General features: G+C 39.6%; 1 protein-coding gene across 3 annotated transcripts in view; it reads left to right on the top strand.

Moving 5' to 3' along the window:
* Positions 1 to 7,542: 7,542 nt before the first annotated feature.
* clip2 (CAP-GLY domain containing linker protein 2) overlaps positions 7,543 to 16,682 on the top strand; it is a 52,229-nt gene continuing 43,089 nt past the window's right edge. The window contains exons 1-2 of one of the 3 annotated variants that reach the window (XM_040032499.1): positions 7,543 to 8,551; positions 11,291 to 11,510. In XM_040032499.1, the coding sequence (XP_039888433.1) occupies positions 11,396 to 11,510 (115 nt within the window). In that variant the 5' untranslated portion in view covers positions 7,543 to 8,551; positions 11,291 to 11,395. The remainder of the gene's footprint in view (positions 8,552 to 11,290; positions 11,511 to 16,682) is intronic. The other 2 variants (XM_040032501.1, XM_040032502.1) reach the window with 2 other exon arrangements.

Genomic DNA, 16,682 nt, shown 5'->3' with positions numbered 1-16,682 from the left:
TGGTTGCATACAGTCACAAACCTTTTGGCGTTTTATGTTCAGGCAAGGTAGCCAAAAAGTCAACCAACCAGCTTGTCTCATTAAAGCAACTTATTTCTTTACATTTAAAATAGTTTTGCCCAATTTTATATTAGATATTAGCTGAATTTAGTGGTGCTAATGTTTTGAAATATTGTTGTAATTTATGTGATTTTATTATATAATATGATTATATGTTGCCTAAAGCAACAAGAATGTGTTATACCTAGTTAGCTAGCTATAGCTATGATTAGGGGATATGCTAAGCTAGGCTAAGCTAAGCTAAACTAAGCTAAGCTAAGCTAAGCTAAGATAGCCAAGATATAGCATATAAGAAATAACTCAACAAGGTCAAATGTACACAAAAGAAAAGAATAAAGATAAAATAGATACAAAAAATTTGAAAAATCTAATATAGGAACTCAACAAGTTGAAATAAAAAATATTATAAAATGCTATATTATAAAAAATGCTATGTAAAGTAGTAAGTTTTACACAGAGAAAAAATGATTTATAAATAGAGTAAATTTAATGTAAAACAATTTTGCTAACTAAAGGTAATTTTGTAAATAAATAAATATGTTTTTAGAGGCAACTAATGACTTCCTCCAAGCTGTCATTTTATCTTTAACTGAGTTTATATTAAATAGGAGGTGTATATAAAACACAGAATTTGTAAAGCATGAACATCAGACACAAAACCAGCAAATTTCCCAACTGAATTAATTCTGCAGTTCTGTTTTAAAGTTCAGGCGTTATCATCTTATACTTTATTTATGTTTAAATGCAAATTTTAATGAATCAGAAAACATTTTCATGGCATCTCCCACCATCCACACTCAAACCTGCCATACAGTGGCGTAATTTCCAGGGGGGTCAGGGGGGTTATGATCCCCCCAATAATCAGACACAACCAATATAACCCCCCCCCCCCCCCAATAAAATTATGAATTATCTTGCATAAATAGGCTGTTGATTTTCTTTGCTCATTTCAGGTATTACCAGCAAAATAGTTGCATGTTTAATCATCTGGGAATTTACCCAGATTTATTTATTTATTTAGACAGAGATCTCGACTCCCCCCCCCAATGTTCAGCACAAAGTTACGCCGATGCTGCCATAATATATTACTTCTGGGTGAGGCTGACACCAGACTTGGCCGGCTTCTGCCTATCATCATTTATCAAATGTTTTCAGGCTTGCCAGTCTGAAGGCTGTTGATGCACAGAGGCAGAAAATTACAAAAGCAAATGATACCTACCATGGTTACCATGGAGGTGGATCTACTGCTGATAGACGAGAGGGATGGTCCTTCCTTGTTGGTCAGTGCCGTGTAAGCTGTTGACACGCACCATAAGAGTGTGCATGAGCAGTCATTACAGTCAGCTGGTTTGTCGAAGTTGAGCCCTCAGTTTCTAATCCTTCCAGTCGGCCCTCACATGGCAGCGGCATCATAATGAGATTAGAGCATAATCCAGTCACTTCCCCTCCAAAGCAGGCTGAGGGGGCAACGTCCACACACTCAGAAACACTGAGCCATTATTACAAAGCACAGAAAGGCATTATCTGGGCACACTGCATATTAATGTGGCAGCTCAGGTCACCCTGTGACCCTTTGTTATACTCTTGTGACTCTGACTGGTGCATACTTTCTGTGAATTAATGAAAAGAGCCAAAGAATATGAAACTGTTCCTATCACAACTTTATAAATCACTCCATAACAGTATGCAAATGTATGCACAATATGATAGGCCCGCTTTTATTTATTCTGTCTTTAAGAAATAAAATATTCTGCCACTACTGTGCATTTCTGCTCACTTTTATCTACCTGCTACACTCGACAGCACCTACTTAATGAAAAACACTTCTGACTGTCTGGATGATTTAAAATCCTGAATGGATTTCCTTCAACTAAATCATAGCACAGCTGAGGTAACTGTATTTGGTCCCCCTCTACCTCTCTCGATATCTTAAAAAAATGCACTTGGTTAGTGTATTTCTTTCAGCTTAATAACATTTTTAATAAATGTTCTTACTCCTCGTCTATTTGCTGTCATGCTGATGCCTTTTCTATGTTTGGCGGATATCATGATTTGCATTTTTTCATAGTCCTTTGCGGTCTATTCTATTAATATTATTATGTAGATGGCTTGTATACCTCACTGTGCTATATAAATATAATGAACTGACACCACTAATCTGGGAAATGCTTCTTAAGCTTTGACTCGACTATATGAGCAATAGTATGCGGACAGCTACACATCATACCCATAAGTAGCTGTTGAACACGTCATTTGAACTCTCAGTGTTAATCTTCTGTTATAATAACCTAAACAACTCTGGGAAGGTATTTTAGAGCCCGGCTATGGGGATTTGCTCCCATTCTCCTCAGGCACATTAGTGAACCTATTGATGCTGTAATAAGGCTCACAGTTTATCCAAGAAATGTCAGATGGGGTTGAGTGAGCCAGGTCTCAGTGGTTTGAAGTGCTGAAGAACAAATCAAGTCTCGCATCTCAGCAGCACAAGTTTCAGCAGTAAAATTAAGGAAGCCCTTTAGAGCAGCGGTCTCCAACCTTTTTTGCGCCACGGACCGGTTTATGCCCGACAATATTTTCACGGACCGGCCTTTAATGTGTCGCGGATAAATACAACAAAATAAAACGAGTACCGGTACCGAAAAAAAAGAAGATTTATTCATAACACACGTGAAAAGACCCAGGAAAACCGAATTAACGATCAAAACGATAACAAAATAACGCTGAAAACCGATAAAAACCCTGAAAACCATACATTTCACACCTGAGCCTCAACTCTCGCGGCCCGGTACCAAACGACTCACGGACCGGTACCGGTCTGAGGCCCGGGGGTTGGGGACCGCTGCTTTAGAGCATTATCTCAGTATCTTTGACTCGCAGGTTGTTGAAGGGCTTCCCATGATGCAATGAACAATTTCTCTCTTATCTTTCCCCTCAGCCCCCAAACCTGTGGCAGCAGATCGCTAACCCTGTCTGAGTTTGCTTCTGCTGGAGGTTTCTTCCTGTTTGAAGTGAGTTCTTTCTTCCCACAGTCGCCAAGTGCTTGCTCACAGTGTTATGGAGTCTTTTCCTCGTATTGAAAAGCAGTTGCTGACGCCGCTCTTGTTGTGAGCTGGTGCTGTGAGCTGGTGCTGTGTAAATAAACAGCCTATAACAACATCTGAGAAGAAATTGAATGAATTTAATCGTTTTTAAAAGGTTTTGTCTTTGCCTGCGGTTTCGTCTCTTAAACTGTCTCTGCCTACAATCGTATTTCCATCCATCGATCCATCCATGTAAGCCAAGTCAAGTACCTGATAGTGTGTAAGTTCAGATTTAGGTTAAAAATCTTTGAAAGATGCTCAGTTCAGTTGCCTAACATAGGCTGCTATGCCACATGTAGCTTCAGATACATTTTGAAATACACTTTTGACCCTTTTTTCTAATTGCTTACACCAAGTGCACTCTGTGAGATTTTACGTAATTATAACAACAAACATCATCTCTCTTAATGTTCATTTGGTGTGTATACTGATAAAAGGTCCGCATACTAGTATACAAACTTCCTGTTAACCCCAGAAGAGGGCGCCAAACCTCAGGTTAAACTTGCCATGCTTAATATACTAACTTAACCAAAGAGAGTGGTTAAGATCAAATAAAAAAAATCAAAATGTATTTATAAGCACATTTAAAAACAACACGGGTTGTGCTGTACATAGTAGAGATCAAATAGTAAACATACATAGTAATTACTATAAAAGACTAGTCATAATTGAAAGCTAGAGAGTACAAATGAAGGGCCTTTTTTCAGGAAGAAAAGCAGAAAATTCCATCAAAGTTATTTTGAAAAGATATTTTCAAAGCAATACATTTCCTCTTCCTGTATATGAAGGCAGCTGAATTTTAACATTTTAATTGATTAAAACACTTAAGAGGGAATTTCTGAAGCGGAAAACTCTGTTGATGTTGTCTGTGGAAGATGTTACAACTATGACATTGATGAGTAGATGGTGATAACCAACCAATCAGATTCTCAGTTTTAGTTTAGTTTTTAAACGTTTCACCAAGTTGAAAGTGATTATTGCAAAGCACTGCAAGCAGCAGTTGTTGTAATTTGTGTGGGAAGAAAATCATGGTGGCCAGTATCTGCTGGTTGCATCTGCCAATGTTTGCTTTATTTCGTGGGATTTCATGTCCCAGTGCTGCTGATGTCGGTTGTTCTAACTGTGGACTCAGTAATATTGCTATGACGTGCACCTTTTTTTGGCATCAGTGAAATGTGTGATACTGGCATTGATGAGAAAGTTAACCCTCACCTCAAAGGCTGATCATTGTCTAGTGATTCTGGGAGTTATCTGACACGTCTCATGTCCAGCAGGTGAGTAATAAGTGCATAGGTGCACAACACAACAACAAGTGAAAACAGGAGAAGACAAAACAGGAAACAAAACTGACACAGGACAAAAAAGAAATAACCTTTCAAAGTAAAACAGGAACTAACCAAGGAAACAAAAGGAACCCAGGCTTAAACAGAGGGAGGGTACCTAGAAAACAGAAAGTAAAAGTTAAACCTTAAATTAAAAGAATAGACTCAGAATAAATTTGTAAAATTTACAAACAGGAAAAATAACTGAACCTAAACAGAAAACGTTGGTATATTAACTCTGAATTCAAAGTATTAAACAAGTGTCAAAACCAGCAATGTGAAATAACTTTTAAAAATTAACCTAATTAATAATTGCCCACTTTTAATGCAATACCCTACCAGTGGTTGCCAAAGTGTGGTCTCCCACAGGTGGAGAACTGAATTCAAGTCACAAAATTTGAGTTTTTAAGGAACACGTTTATTTATTTATTTATGAGGCCCAAACAGTTTCCTTATTCTGAAACATTAATTCACAATGACAGTAATTGAGCACCACCTCAGGCTAAAGTACCTCCTCTGTTCCATATATTTTAACGGGAAGGTAGTTTAAGGGTTTACACAGCAGTGGAGTCTCCTGTGTAAACATCCATCTCTACCGGTTTCCAGTTCACCTATCCCCACTAACTGCATGTCTTTGGACTCTAGGAGGAAGCAGGAGTACCCGGAGTGAACCCACGCAAACACAGGGAGAAGATGCAAACTCCACACAGAAAGACCCCGCCTGATGGTGGAATTGAACTCAGGACCGTCTTGCTGTGAGGCAGCAGTGCTAACACCATGCTACTGTGTAAACAATTAGAAGAAAAACAACAGTGCACAGTATCACTAATTTCTCACTGAGCTTCCAGGATCTCCTGTAGAGCAAAAGGTTTGTTGTGGTGCCCTCAAGTGGTCACTAGAAGAAAATGCAGCAAACAGGTAGACTTTCATTCAAATATATAGCTAGAGGCCTATTTCAGCTGCTACAGGACAAGAGGCAACCCTGTTTGTAACTGATTAACAGCGTTACAGCACCAACACAGAAAGAAAAACAACTACTAACACCTATGGGTAATTTAGAATCACTGATTAACTAAACCCCACCAGCTGCATGTCTTTGCACCATGGGAGGAAGCCAGAGTACCCACGGTTAATCTACACAGATATGCACAGAAATGCCAGATGGTGGATTCAAACCCAAGACCATCTTGCTGTGACCATCTTGTTGCGCTGACCACCAAGTAAATATTAAGCAACCCTCTTTCATTAAGCAAACCAATATATCCTAAACAATTATGAATACAGGGTACAGAAAGCCACTCAGTTAAAACAGTTAAACATAAATGGTTCATGATCATAAATTTAAATTGACCAGCAATTGTAATTGTGCTGTAAAACACTTTTTTTGTTTATGTTTTGTGTCCTGTTGGGCTGTTTTTTCAACACTTTTAAAAGCAATCTTATAAAGCTAACAGGAGTGGCACCTGGTGTGGTCTTCTGCTGCTGTAGCCCATCTGATGTGCTGCATACTTTGATTGTAACAACTGATTATTTGAGTTACTATTGCCTATCAGCTTTGAGTCTGGTTATTGGCTGATTAGATATTTGGTTAAACGGTTGAAAAGTTTTGACTTAAATTCTTTTGTAAATCTTCCTTGTCATGGCTAACAGGCATGTGGGACTCAGGAGACCAGTTCTGTTTTTTTATTTACAGTGAAAGAATACATTTATACAAAGACACAAGGCAAAAGGGGAATACTGCTCTAGGGGGTCCAGGGATGTAGGGAATCCACACATCCAGTATTTAAAGGTAATTCTCCCTCAACTCACGGTCAGGCTTACCACACCAGGGAAGAGAATCCAGTGATCTGTGCAGAGGAACCACACAGTCACAATCCAGAAACACCAGGGGCACAGCAAAGCACACAGAGACGCAAAAACCAGGATTTTAACTAACTAAGCAGTTCAGCGATCCAACAAAAAAATAGTTTATTTAAAAGTTTTCTAGATGGGATCTAAACGCATCAGGAAGTTTTCAAAAGTCTGTTCTGATAGCACCATTTATGTGTTTTTAACCTCATTAATTTTTCCAGATATTTGATTTCTTCTACAGCTTTTACACTGGTGGTGCAGATGTAAATGTTTGAGTGAGTGTCATTACAAGAGTAAAGTTTTTATCATCAAAATAGCTTAACTAAAAGCACTCATTATGTAGAATAGCTCTTTTTAAACTGTATTGTGTTACTGGGTTATAATTAGGGTCATTAATGTGTAAATCAATTTATTTTTGCACTAGATAAACCAGTAAAGTTTTCAATTGCTTATATGGTAAATGGTAAATGGCCTGTATTTGTATACCGCTTTACTAGTCCCTGAGGACCCCAAAGCGCTTTACACATTCAGTCATTCACCCATTCACACACACATTCACACACTGGTGATGGCAAGCTACATTGTAGCCACAGCTGCCCTGGGGCGCACTGACGGAGGCGCCCCAGGGCGCCCCCTATATGCCGAGGGGGAGCTTTAGCAGTAATAATACAATACAAATAAAAAGAAAAAGAAAAAACAATTTTCAAACAATAGAAACTAAACTGAAAAAAGGTAAACCCAGTCTCAAAAGGGACACGAAATGTAAAAAAAAATAAAATAAAAATAAATATGAATGGATAAAAAAAAACATAAATAAAAAAATAACCGAAAGTCAGAGCCTCTTATCTTTTTGTGAATCTACACCCCAGTTTATTTATGAAAAAGGGACTACATAATACCTGAGCGGATTAGATCAGTGTGCAATCCAACTTTAGAGGTCTCTTTGGCGGACAGCTGTCAAACGAGGCAGTCCAAAAACAAGCTGACCAATCACAGCCTCTTTGGAAAAGTCATTTCACTCCTCAGACCAATCAGGGCGTTCTAAATCCAACCGGAAAACCACGCGCGATCCATGTAAAGATTTTTTTTTTGTCTCCGCCCACAATTTCCAAAAATAATAAATTAATAAAAGTGTGTCCTAAGGTTATTCTGACCCTATTATTCTTCCATACACTTTATGTGTTTCAAACGTCTCACGTATACATGTGTGGGCTGTTTATACACCAAGCCGGCCGGTGTTTGGGCTCAGTGACTCAAAACTTACATTAGAGTTTCTACTATTTATGTTTATCAGTGTTGTTTGATTTATTTCAGTGCGCTTTGTGTGAGTTTGGGTATGGATTTGTTGCGATATAAATCGCTTTGCGGTTCGGCATACTACAAAATGTTTATTTTATAGTTTAATTTGTGTAGAAAATTGATTTTTACCAAAATGCTAGGCGATGGATTCACCTTGTGAAAGTCGCTTGAACGCATGAAGCAGCTTCAGAAATTAGTATTTTTAGCGCGAAAAAATGTTGTTTTCTGTGTATTATTCATGCCGAATCAAAGAAGTTGCACCAACGACAGGAAACAACTCTGACTCATGCTTTGTGAGTCACCTTTTCAGACTGATAAGGACCGGCCAGCTTAAATCTTCATTATTGTAAGCGGAGTACGTCACGGGGCTGAGCCAGACTGTGGTCTACACTCATCTTTCCCCCAGGAGGCTCTCCTTCCCAGCCCCTTTGTTCAGTCTAGCCGGTGGGTTGAGTCAGTCAGAAGAAGGCTGTGCTAACCCAACAAATCCAAATCACTGTGGGAACACCGACAAGAGAAAGAAGAGGCCGAAAAATACATCCACCGGATGACGTTTTTAGTTAGAGGCACAGCAGAAAGAAAACGGAAAAAGTTGGTTTTGAGTGTTGCTGATGCTGCGTTTAATGCCGGGAACCGTCTGGACCTGCGTGCAAGCGTTCGGCTCATTTAAGTCCGTTATCTTCGCTCCAGTATAGCCGCCTGAGCTAACACGCTGTTAGAGATGAACCGGCAGGCTACATGCTAACCCATCACCGGTATATTGCTGACAGTGTGCAGTTGTTGCCACCATCCATCCAGTGATCCACGCTGACTCTCCCTTTCAGTTTCTGCTCAGCATCCATATTTGCATCCCAGGGAGTGGCAGCCACTAATCCCCTCTTTTTCCACCCGTGGCTAGGAAATCAAAGTTGGACACCCCCTGAATTTTCTCACAGGATGGTGAGTATTTTCCTGCATTTTTACGCGCTTTTGTGCCATTTTGTGCTTTTATTTCCTCCTTGGGAGGGGACTCGGGGTGTGAAGTGAAGGACAGTCTAGACCACGTTGCCGCAGTAGCTACAACAATGGATCAAACCGGCGTTGTGTTAGATTTTGTTGAGGTGCGCATTATCAGCACATTGCTGCCCTCCTGTTTGCACTGAAATCAAGGTGTGGATTGGGAAATGAATCTGTGCTTTAATGTGGAAGAGCTAAGGAAAAATTACAGACAGAGGCCTTTATTTGTGTCTCCACTCAGATCAAAACCATCATCCCCGGCTGGTTTGCTCTGACTGATTGATCCAAAAATGAATATCCTCTCCATTTTTTTTTTATTATCTGGATGAGTGTAAATAAAATGGAGAATGATTAGGCAACGCCTGGAATGTGCTCCCCGTCCCTCCTAATAACCAGTGTCTAGTTTAAAAGCCTCAGCCAGATGTGTGTTGTTTATTGTAGACTATAACGGCATTATATCTTCTTAATGGGCTCTGGGCCATGATTTGTAGGCCATGTTCTACTTGGGCAAAGGCCTGCATTGGTTTTCACTCTTGTTATGACTCTGCTGAAACTGCTAAGTTGATCATGGATGATTGTATGAAGCAGTGGGGCGTAGATGACAGTAATTTACCGTGACACATGTAAATGTGTGTGGATTGCTATGCAGGTGCCAAATAGTTCAACAGATCGATGAAAACACGATGCTTGTGGAAGTTCTCTCAGTGCTGCTTCAGTGTTTGGCTCATGATTAATCATGTCTTGCTCAGTGGCACCCCAGCAGTAGTGTAGCATGAGTAATAACAGTGGAACACATGCATTTCAGTCTCTACTTCAGTGTTTTTTCTGCTGTTGTTAATCAAAGAAGAATCCCACATTGCCAGTGCCAAATTGGAAAAATAAAGCATTGTGCTCTGGATAGAGTTGGAGAAGCAGGCCTACCCTTCTTAAAATGCACAAAAATACATGTGCAAGCTCACCAGGTAAACAAACTCTTAAAAAGTTGCTCTAAACATATTTTAAAGAAGCTTTTTTTTAATTGGAAGTTAAACTTCTAACATCTTTACTATTGCAGTTCAGGTTTCTTTGAGTGCAATGCCTCTCTCTTATGACATAATAAGGCTGACACAATACCAGATTTTATTTACGTAATTTTATATCAATATCTTTGTCATATCTCCAAAAATGAACTCAAATGATTATTAAACTTAATATTTGTCTTTTTATTTGGCCAATGAATTGCACCCATAAAATATGCATAAGGAGGTGGAGAAAGTCTAAGTAATTATAAAGGCATGCAAAAAGAATGACGACACGGTACTAATAAGCTTTGGAAACACTATATGGACAAAGGTATTGGGCCACACCTCTTCATCTTTGAATTCAGGTGTTTTCAGTCACAGCTGTGTAAAATAAAGTACCGTTTCACCATTTGTGGAAAAAATGGGTCAATCCAGAGAGGTATGATGTGTCAGTGGTCCGTTCCAGCTGTCTGTACAGTGTGCAGTTCCTTACCATCATTTGTACTCAGAGATGCAATTAAGATCTTATTCTAAAAATTTCTGACCTAAATACTTAAGGAATGGTTCGTTGCACTCTGAGTGAAGTGAATAATTTCATTAGAGAGTAACGTCATGTGTCGCAGTCGTATTTTTTTGAATTGACATAAATAATCCACATTTACAGATGTACACTTTTGAAGTGATAAAGCAGTTTTATGATTTATAGCAAATTATTTTGTGGACCTTTTGACTATGGACTTCTGGAGTCACAGAATTCACACACCGAGAACCACCGATATAAAGGAAAATGTCCTGATAAACAAAAACACCCACAAGGCCTAAAATCTGCCATCAGCTGACATCAGTGTGTCAACCTGAGAGCTGCTGTCTCCGGGCGTGTATTAATAAACGCTATCCATTTATTATTTATAACTACTACCAGTTCTTCAGATTCTTAAAAGTCATCAACTCCCAGTGTGACTCCTGAGGAGGAAGGAAGACCACATATATAGATGAAAGCTGCATAAAAGAAAATCACATTTAGGCACTAAAGCTTTTGGTAAGTTGGAGAAGCTTTTAGGTTAGATTTTCGCCCTGTGTGAGCTGGGATTGGCTCCAGCCTCCCAGGGCTGTAAGTTGGATGAGCAGTTAAGAGAAATGGTAGATGGATTGTTAGGTTATGGCTTTGTGTGGGCACAAGTAGTCCAAACCCAGAAGTGATCTTTGCTTTTCAGATTGTTCGATTTTCAGTGGATTGTAGGGACACAAAAAGAAGAAGAAGATACAAAAAAGGAAATTTCTGATCTCTTTCAATCCCTGTGTTTCTGCACTGAGCCAGTGTTTTGCATGCAAAATGTTAGGAAGACCTTACAGTGCATTGGAGAGCAGTACAACAATAACACCCACTATGACCTCAGAAATAAAGGTCAAGTAGAATTATGACCGCTTGGCCAAAAACAACAAAAATCAGTGTGCGCAAAACTTAATTGTTGGTATAAAGCAGCTTCCCTGTGCTGTGTGAGGGCATTAAATTGCAGAGGTGTTCCTGATAAACTTGTTGTCAAACCAGTTTCCATTTGTTCTGCTTCAACAATCTGGTCCATTCACTCAGGGTTGGACATCTGATGTCACACTGTGTTTGTTTAGCTGTCGTGCTGTCAGCCGTTCTTGTATTTATCCCATATATTTGTCATCCCCACAGCTAAAACATGGAGAGTGACAGCCACCACTCCCACATCTAGTGCCTGATCCAAAAGCCTTCATCGCCCAGGGAGGAGGAACTCTCAGGTCTCCCTGCTAACGTAGAATGAACATGCTCAAGTCCAGTGGACTGAAAATCCCTGGGCGCGGGGCCAAGCATTCCAGCCCAGTGGGAAGGACCTCAGCGGGTGGAACGTCCAGCCCCGTTGCCCCTAAAGACAGTAAGTCACTTCCTTCTCCTGACCCCGTGGAAAATAAAAGGAGCGTCTTTTCCCCCAGTTATTTCTTTTCATCGCCGGAAGTGGCTCAGACCATTTATTTGTGTTGCTGACTCAGAAACGCACAGCTGCATTAGATTACATCCTCATGGTTCTTTATGATAGAAAAAAACATGGAAGGAGGATTGGTTTGTGCCTCCCACTTCTTTAAAACATCTTCCAAAGTGTTCCAGGGCAAATCTTGTGTTGCCTTCAGCAGTTTGGAAAGTGATTTGTTTTTATCTATCAATGAATGTTTAATTTAGGCCTAGGTGATCATGGGGAAACAAAGCAGGCTCACAGGCGTCAGGTGACCTGCATGGCAGCCACGTAGAGACCAAAGGAGAGCCGACAGCTCGCCAGCCAACACCTCAGTCGCACACTGCCAAAAACACACGGGGTGAGAAACCCTCAGTAATCCAGAGAGAAAGTAATCAGCTGTCCTTATTGATCCTTCCACAGATCCACCTGTCAAAACCTTTTGCAACTTTTACCTCTGCTGGGCATCTTGCTGACCAAAGGCCTCCCCATCAGCTTGGCTCAAACTGAAGTAAACGTCGGTAAACTTGAGCTTTTAGGCAGGGCCAAAAACACTGCAGTGTAAAGTAAAGAGGTTATATTGATCTGTAACACAAAAAAAAACACAGGTTGTAGCAAAAATAATGACAAAAAGTAACCATGTTATCCCAAAGACCTCGTTTTTATAAGATAGTCAAGATACTTATTACTCACATATTCATTTCTTTCTTTTGTATAGTAACACATGTATTAAAGATTAGCTAGTAAGTGTTAGTGTTTTTCAGCTTAATGTTTTGATTTTACCTCCCACAGGTTTACAGCTGGTTGAGTCACTTTTATTAACCTGTCTCCAGGCGGCTATCTCCAGTGCTGAGCAGAACTATTTAGCCAAAAAAGTGGAGTATTTGGAGGCTACATAGTCAGATTTCCAATCAGGAGATGGTTGAGACCAAAAATGGAGCAAAAAATGGTGTAAATATTGGATTTGCACCAAAAAACGTAACCAAAAATCAATGATAGTATATTACTCAGTCTGCAGGATGTTTACATTATCATGTTTCTTCAATGCTTAACATGGTAACATGTCAGTGTTGTGTATTTACGGCTGGCTGAGTTGGCAACAAACAGCCAAAAAGAAAGGCGCTAACACAAAAGGATAACTTTTGCTTTAAAACACTGAGGTCTTACTTTAAATGTAAAAGAGAAGGAACCAAAACACAGCAGCTCTTAAGAGCATGATGCTCCACATGCAGGCAATATTAGGATGCAATAATGCAGCTTTATAATACTGAAGATATAAAGCTGTTAGCTGCACTAACAGCCATTGTTTATGTATCAAATGTATGATAATTGTCATTCTTGTTTACAATAAAGTTCAGTTCCTGTCCAAAAAAAGTATGAAAAATGTGCTTGTGAGCCACACTGTTACATTAGTTGACGTTTTTCTACTTAAATATGACTCGTTTTCTATAGTTTACATCGACTGCAAATCTGCAATGACCACACAGTTGACGATTCATCTCCTGACGAAAAAAAAGGACTACTAACCTGTACGAACACTCAGAATTACAGCCCTTGTTTGCTCAAAGTAATCACAGCTGTTTGCGCTCTAAAATGCAAACCACACTGTTTATCTGCCCACCTTCAGCTCACACGACTGTCACGTCTCACCAGCTTTGCACGCAGGTTTGTTCAGTTTCTGCTGAATTACAGCTCCACACCCAGCGGTGAACAGGGCAAAAGAATCAGCCGACCCGACGGTGGGGAGGCCTTTTATGATCAGTGTGTCACAGTTCATGCTGAAAGGAGCAAAAGTTGGTCCGACACTTTTAACGTTACGTGATAACCATTAGTTATAGTTATAGTCATTATTAGTAGCTTATTACCAAATAATGAGTTAATAAGAATAAGTTAATGAGTGTTCATTTGTCTGTTATTATTAAACTGCTATTAAATACATGTCCTTAACAGAGTATCAAAGTAAGCTTTAGTAAAGGCATAACAATGATATAATAGTAAGTTAAACATTGACATCGGCTTATTAAATTCATTGTATCATGTTAACAAGCATGAGGACTTGTGTGTGTGTTACAGGGACATTACTGTAAATCATCACACAAGTCATTTTCCTGGTTTTACTACAAGTTGTTATTTTATACCATACTCTGTGCCTCCCAGCATATCACAATAATCACTAAACATTAAGAGCTCTAAGATTCCTGTGACAGCTGAATATATCCGGCTCTAATGAAACTGAAGCGTTACGAATGCCAATCCAGAGCTGTTGATGCCTGTAAGTCTGTGAGAAATCTAAACAACAGAAGCATTTCGGGAGAAAATAAACAAGTCTTTCATTTATCTGCTCGACTTTATGTTTAACCCGGGGCGGTTCTTTTTTGTTCATCTCCGTGTCGGAGCTACGGCGGCTCAGATTTTTGCCTATAATTATCCCGAACGTGTTCATTAGCAGCTCAGAAAGCGATCTCTTAGCGTTGCGCGCGGGACTGAAGCCTGTTGCCCAGGGCTCGTCAGCTGTTACCGTAGGTCGCTGCGACTTCGAAATTCCTGCCTGCGGTTTTAAACTGTTTGGTTCTGCCATATGCGAAGTCATTAGCTTGCTCACATCCTGTTTATGCACAAAATACACAAGCGTGATGGATGTGGCAGTGATTTATTTTCCCACTGCTGTACTTGAACCATGTAAACTTTAGTGTGTGAATGCTGCACTGACAGCTAACACATTTCTAACAGTCTGACTTCTGTTACTAGTGCTAATTGGATTTTGGTGATCTGTAATAAATGTAATTAGATTAATGAGAAAGTAATTCATTTGTGATGAGTGGCAGTATTTTTAGACATACCTTTGATAAGATGGCCTAAGTCTCTGTGCTTTTTTTTTGGATTTATTTAAATAAAACAAAAAAAACAAACATATTTTTTTAAGAGCAAGACTAACCTTTCATGCTTAAGATTATCCAATGTTTTTAAATATGATAGCACTGGTCCTGGACTAGCATCCATATTGAAAGTGATGCGTGTCTTAATGCATCTTTAGCCATGACGTTGTGTGTTGCAGCACCAACACCCTGCTTATGTCTGCGATATCAGCGGTTTTATGAAATAACTGTACTCAACACCCCGGGAATGACAGCTGTCTGGTTTTAGGTAGGCGGGTACACCCTGTGCAGGTCACCAGACTATCACAGGACCAGTCAGAGTCAAAACTAGTCAAAATACATGACGACACCAGTCAAAACCAGATAAGATTGCGCCCCCTCTCCTGTCAGCATGGTAAAATCACAAAGCTAGCTCTGTAGCTTAGCATGAAGATTGGATGAGGGGAAGATTGTCTGGTAATGAATTGCAGATTATTTAATGTATACGATGCTAGTGTTTATGCTAAATGTGACTGTGGGAATCTATCGATCTGCAGCAGCGATCTGCAAAAATCAGCCAGAGTCCCTGAGAATAAGTCGGCCTAATACTTACAGAGCGCTTGGGTCATATAGGATCTGTTGTAGTTTTGGTCACTGGAATGTTTTGCCAAGAAGATGATTGGTATCTTGGATTAAATTGTTCTTATTACCTAAAGAAGGCTATAAAACACATTAATGAGAAATCCCTGGGAGAATATCTGTGCCTCACCGAGGACGTGGAGGGATTAGTTTCCTGTCCCAGATAGTTTTATCACTGACCTGCCCTCATACTCCAAATCTCAACCCGCTGTTTGTTGGTTTTAGTCTGGAAGACTGCGAGAGGGGGCCGCTGTGTCGGAAGCTGGCACAGTTTACTTTGCTAAATTTAAAGAAGGAAACTGCAGTAAAAGGAGTGAATAGAGGAAAGTATCCAAGCCTTCATCTAGAAACTTTAGATGTGGAAATAACGGAGCTGTGCCACCTCTTGCGATGCAGCATCTCCTGTGACCTTGGAAGCAACAGAAATATCTCGTGTAGACTGCCTAAGTGGAGACAAGCAGCATTTTTTTTTCTCTTGGTTTAATTCTCTGAAAGGCTCTGTTCAAGGTTTCCCCCTGTTTACCCATATGGAAAAGAAATAGTAAAAACTTATAAAAGACTTGCATAAGATGTGGCCTACTTCATATAGTGAATCATATAAGGCTTATATGATTCACTCATGAAAGTGGCCACTTTCATATATTGTTTTAGGAAGTATCCAAAACATACAAGTTTCATTTATAGAATTTTTCAAGGGATCTTATATCTGTTTTCACTCTTGTATGCTTTTCATACAAGTTTCACACAAGACAGATACAAACTTTATAAGATTTATATATATATTTTCCATATGGGTACTGCTAATCAAAATGTTAATTATGCACTTTAATTGTAGAGATTATTATAATTAACATTTTATATCTTTGTTTTTCTGGATTTTTCGTTGATATTTTCTCTCCATAAAACTGGAACGACCATAACATTCCTTAATTTTAAATTTTCATTTATGAGCCGAAAATGCACAATACTGATATAGGAAAATAGCTGATTATCGGCCAATACATCAAACCTCCCTGATATATTGGTCAAAGGTACAAAGGTTAGCTAATAACTTTCTCAAAATATGGAAAATACTGGGCCCAAAAAACAAACTGGTGGCAGGCAAAATGCCAAACTGTGGCTTTAAAATGTGGAAACATTAAGTAGCCTTTAGATTAACAAAAAATGTCTCTTTCAGTATTCCCTTGACACTGTCCATTAGAGGGTATTTAGCCATGTGAGTCCATGTGCTGCAGCAAGCCCGAGATTCCCTGTGGTCTGTTGCATGAGGCTAAATAAAGCAAATCTGTTCATTTGTCCTTTAAGTCACAGTTATGACGTCTCCCAAAGTTCATATAAAAGCAAACAAGTTGATTAAAAAGTCAGGAAACAGGCCCAGGGTCAGCCCCCTCCATCTGTCACATTATGTGCTGCTCAGCCTTACCCAGCTGCCACAGACACCGCTGAAGATGACCCCACAGAGTCAACCTTGACTAACTGATTATCGTCCTTTTAAAAGAGACAAAAATAAAGCACAAGTTAGATACTGGAGGTAATAGCCACTGTGCAAGACGATCATAAAGAGGCAGAGTTAAAGAGGCCACGGAAAGCAGGGAGAGATGGG

Source organism: Simochromis diagramma, unplaced genomic scaffold (genome assembly GCF_900408965.1).
Source record: "Simochromis diagramma unplaced genomic scaffold, fSimDia1.1 OVJJ01000216.1, whole genome shotgun sequence".
Classification (NCBI taxonomy): domain Eukaryota; kingdom Metazoa; phylum Chordata; class Actinopteri; order Cichliformes; family Cichlidae; genus Simochromis; species Simochromis diagramma.
This window is presented reverse-complemented; position numbering and strand designations above follow the sequence as displayed.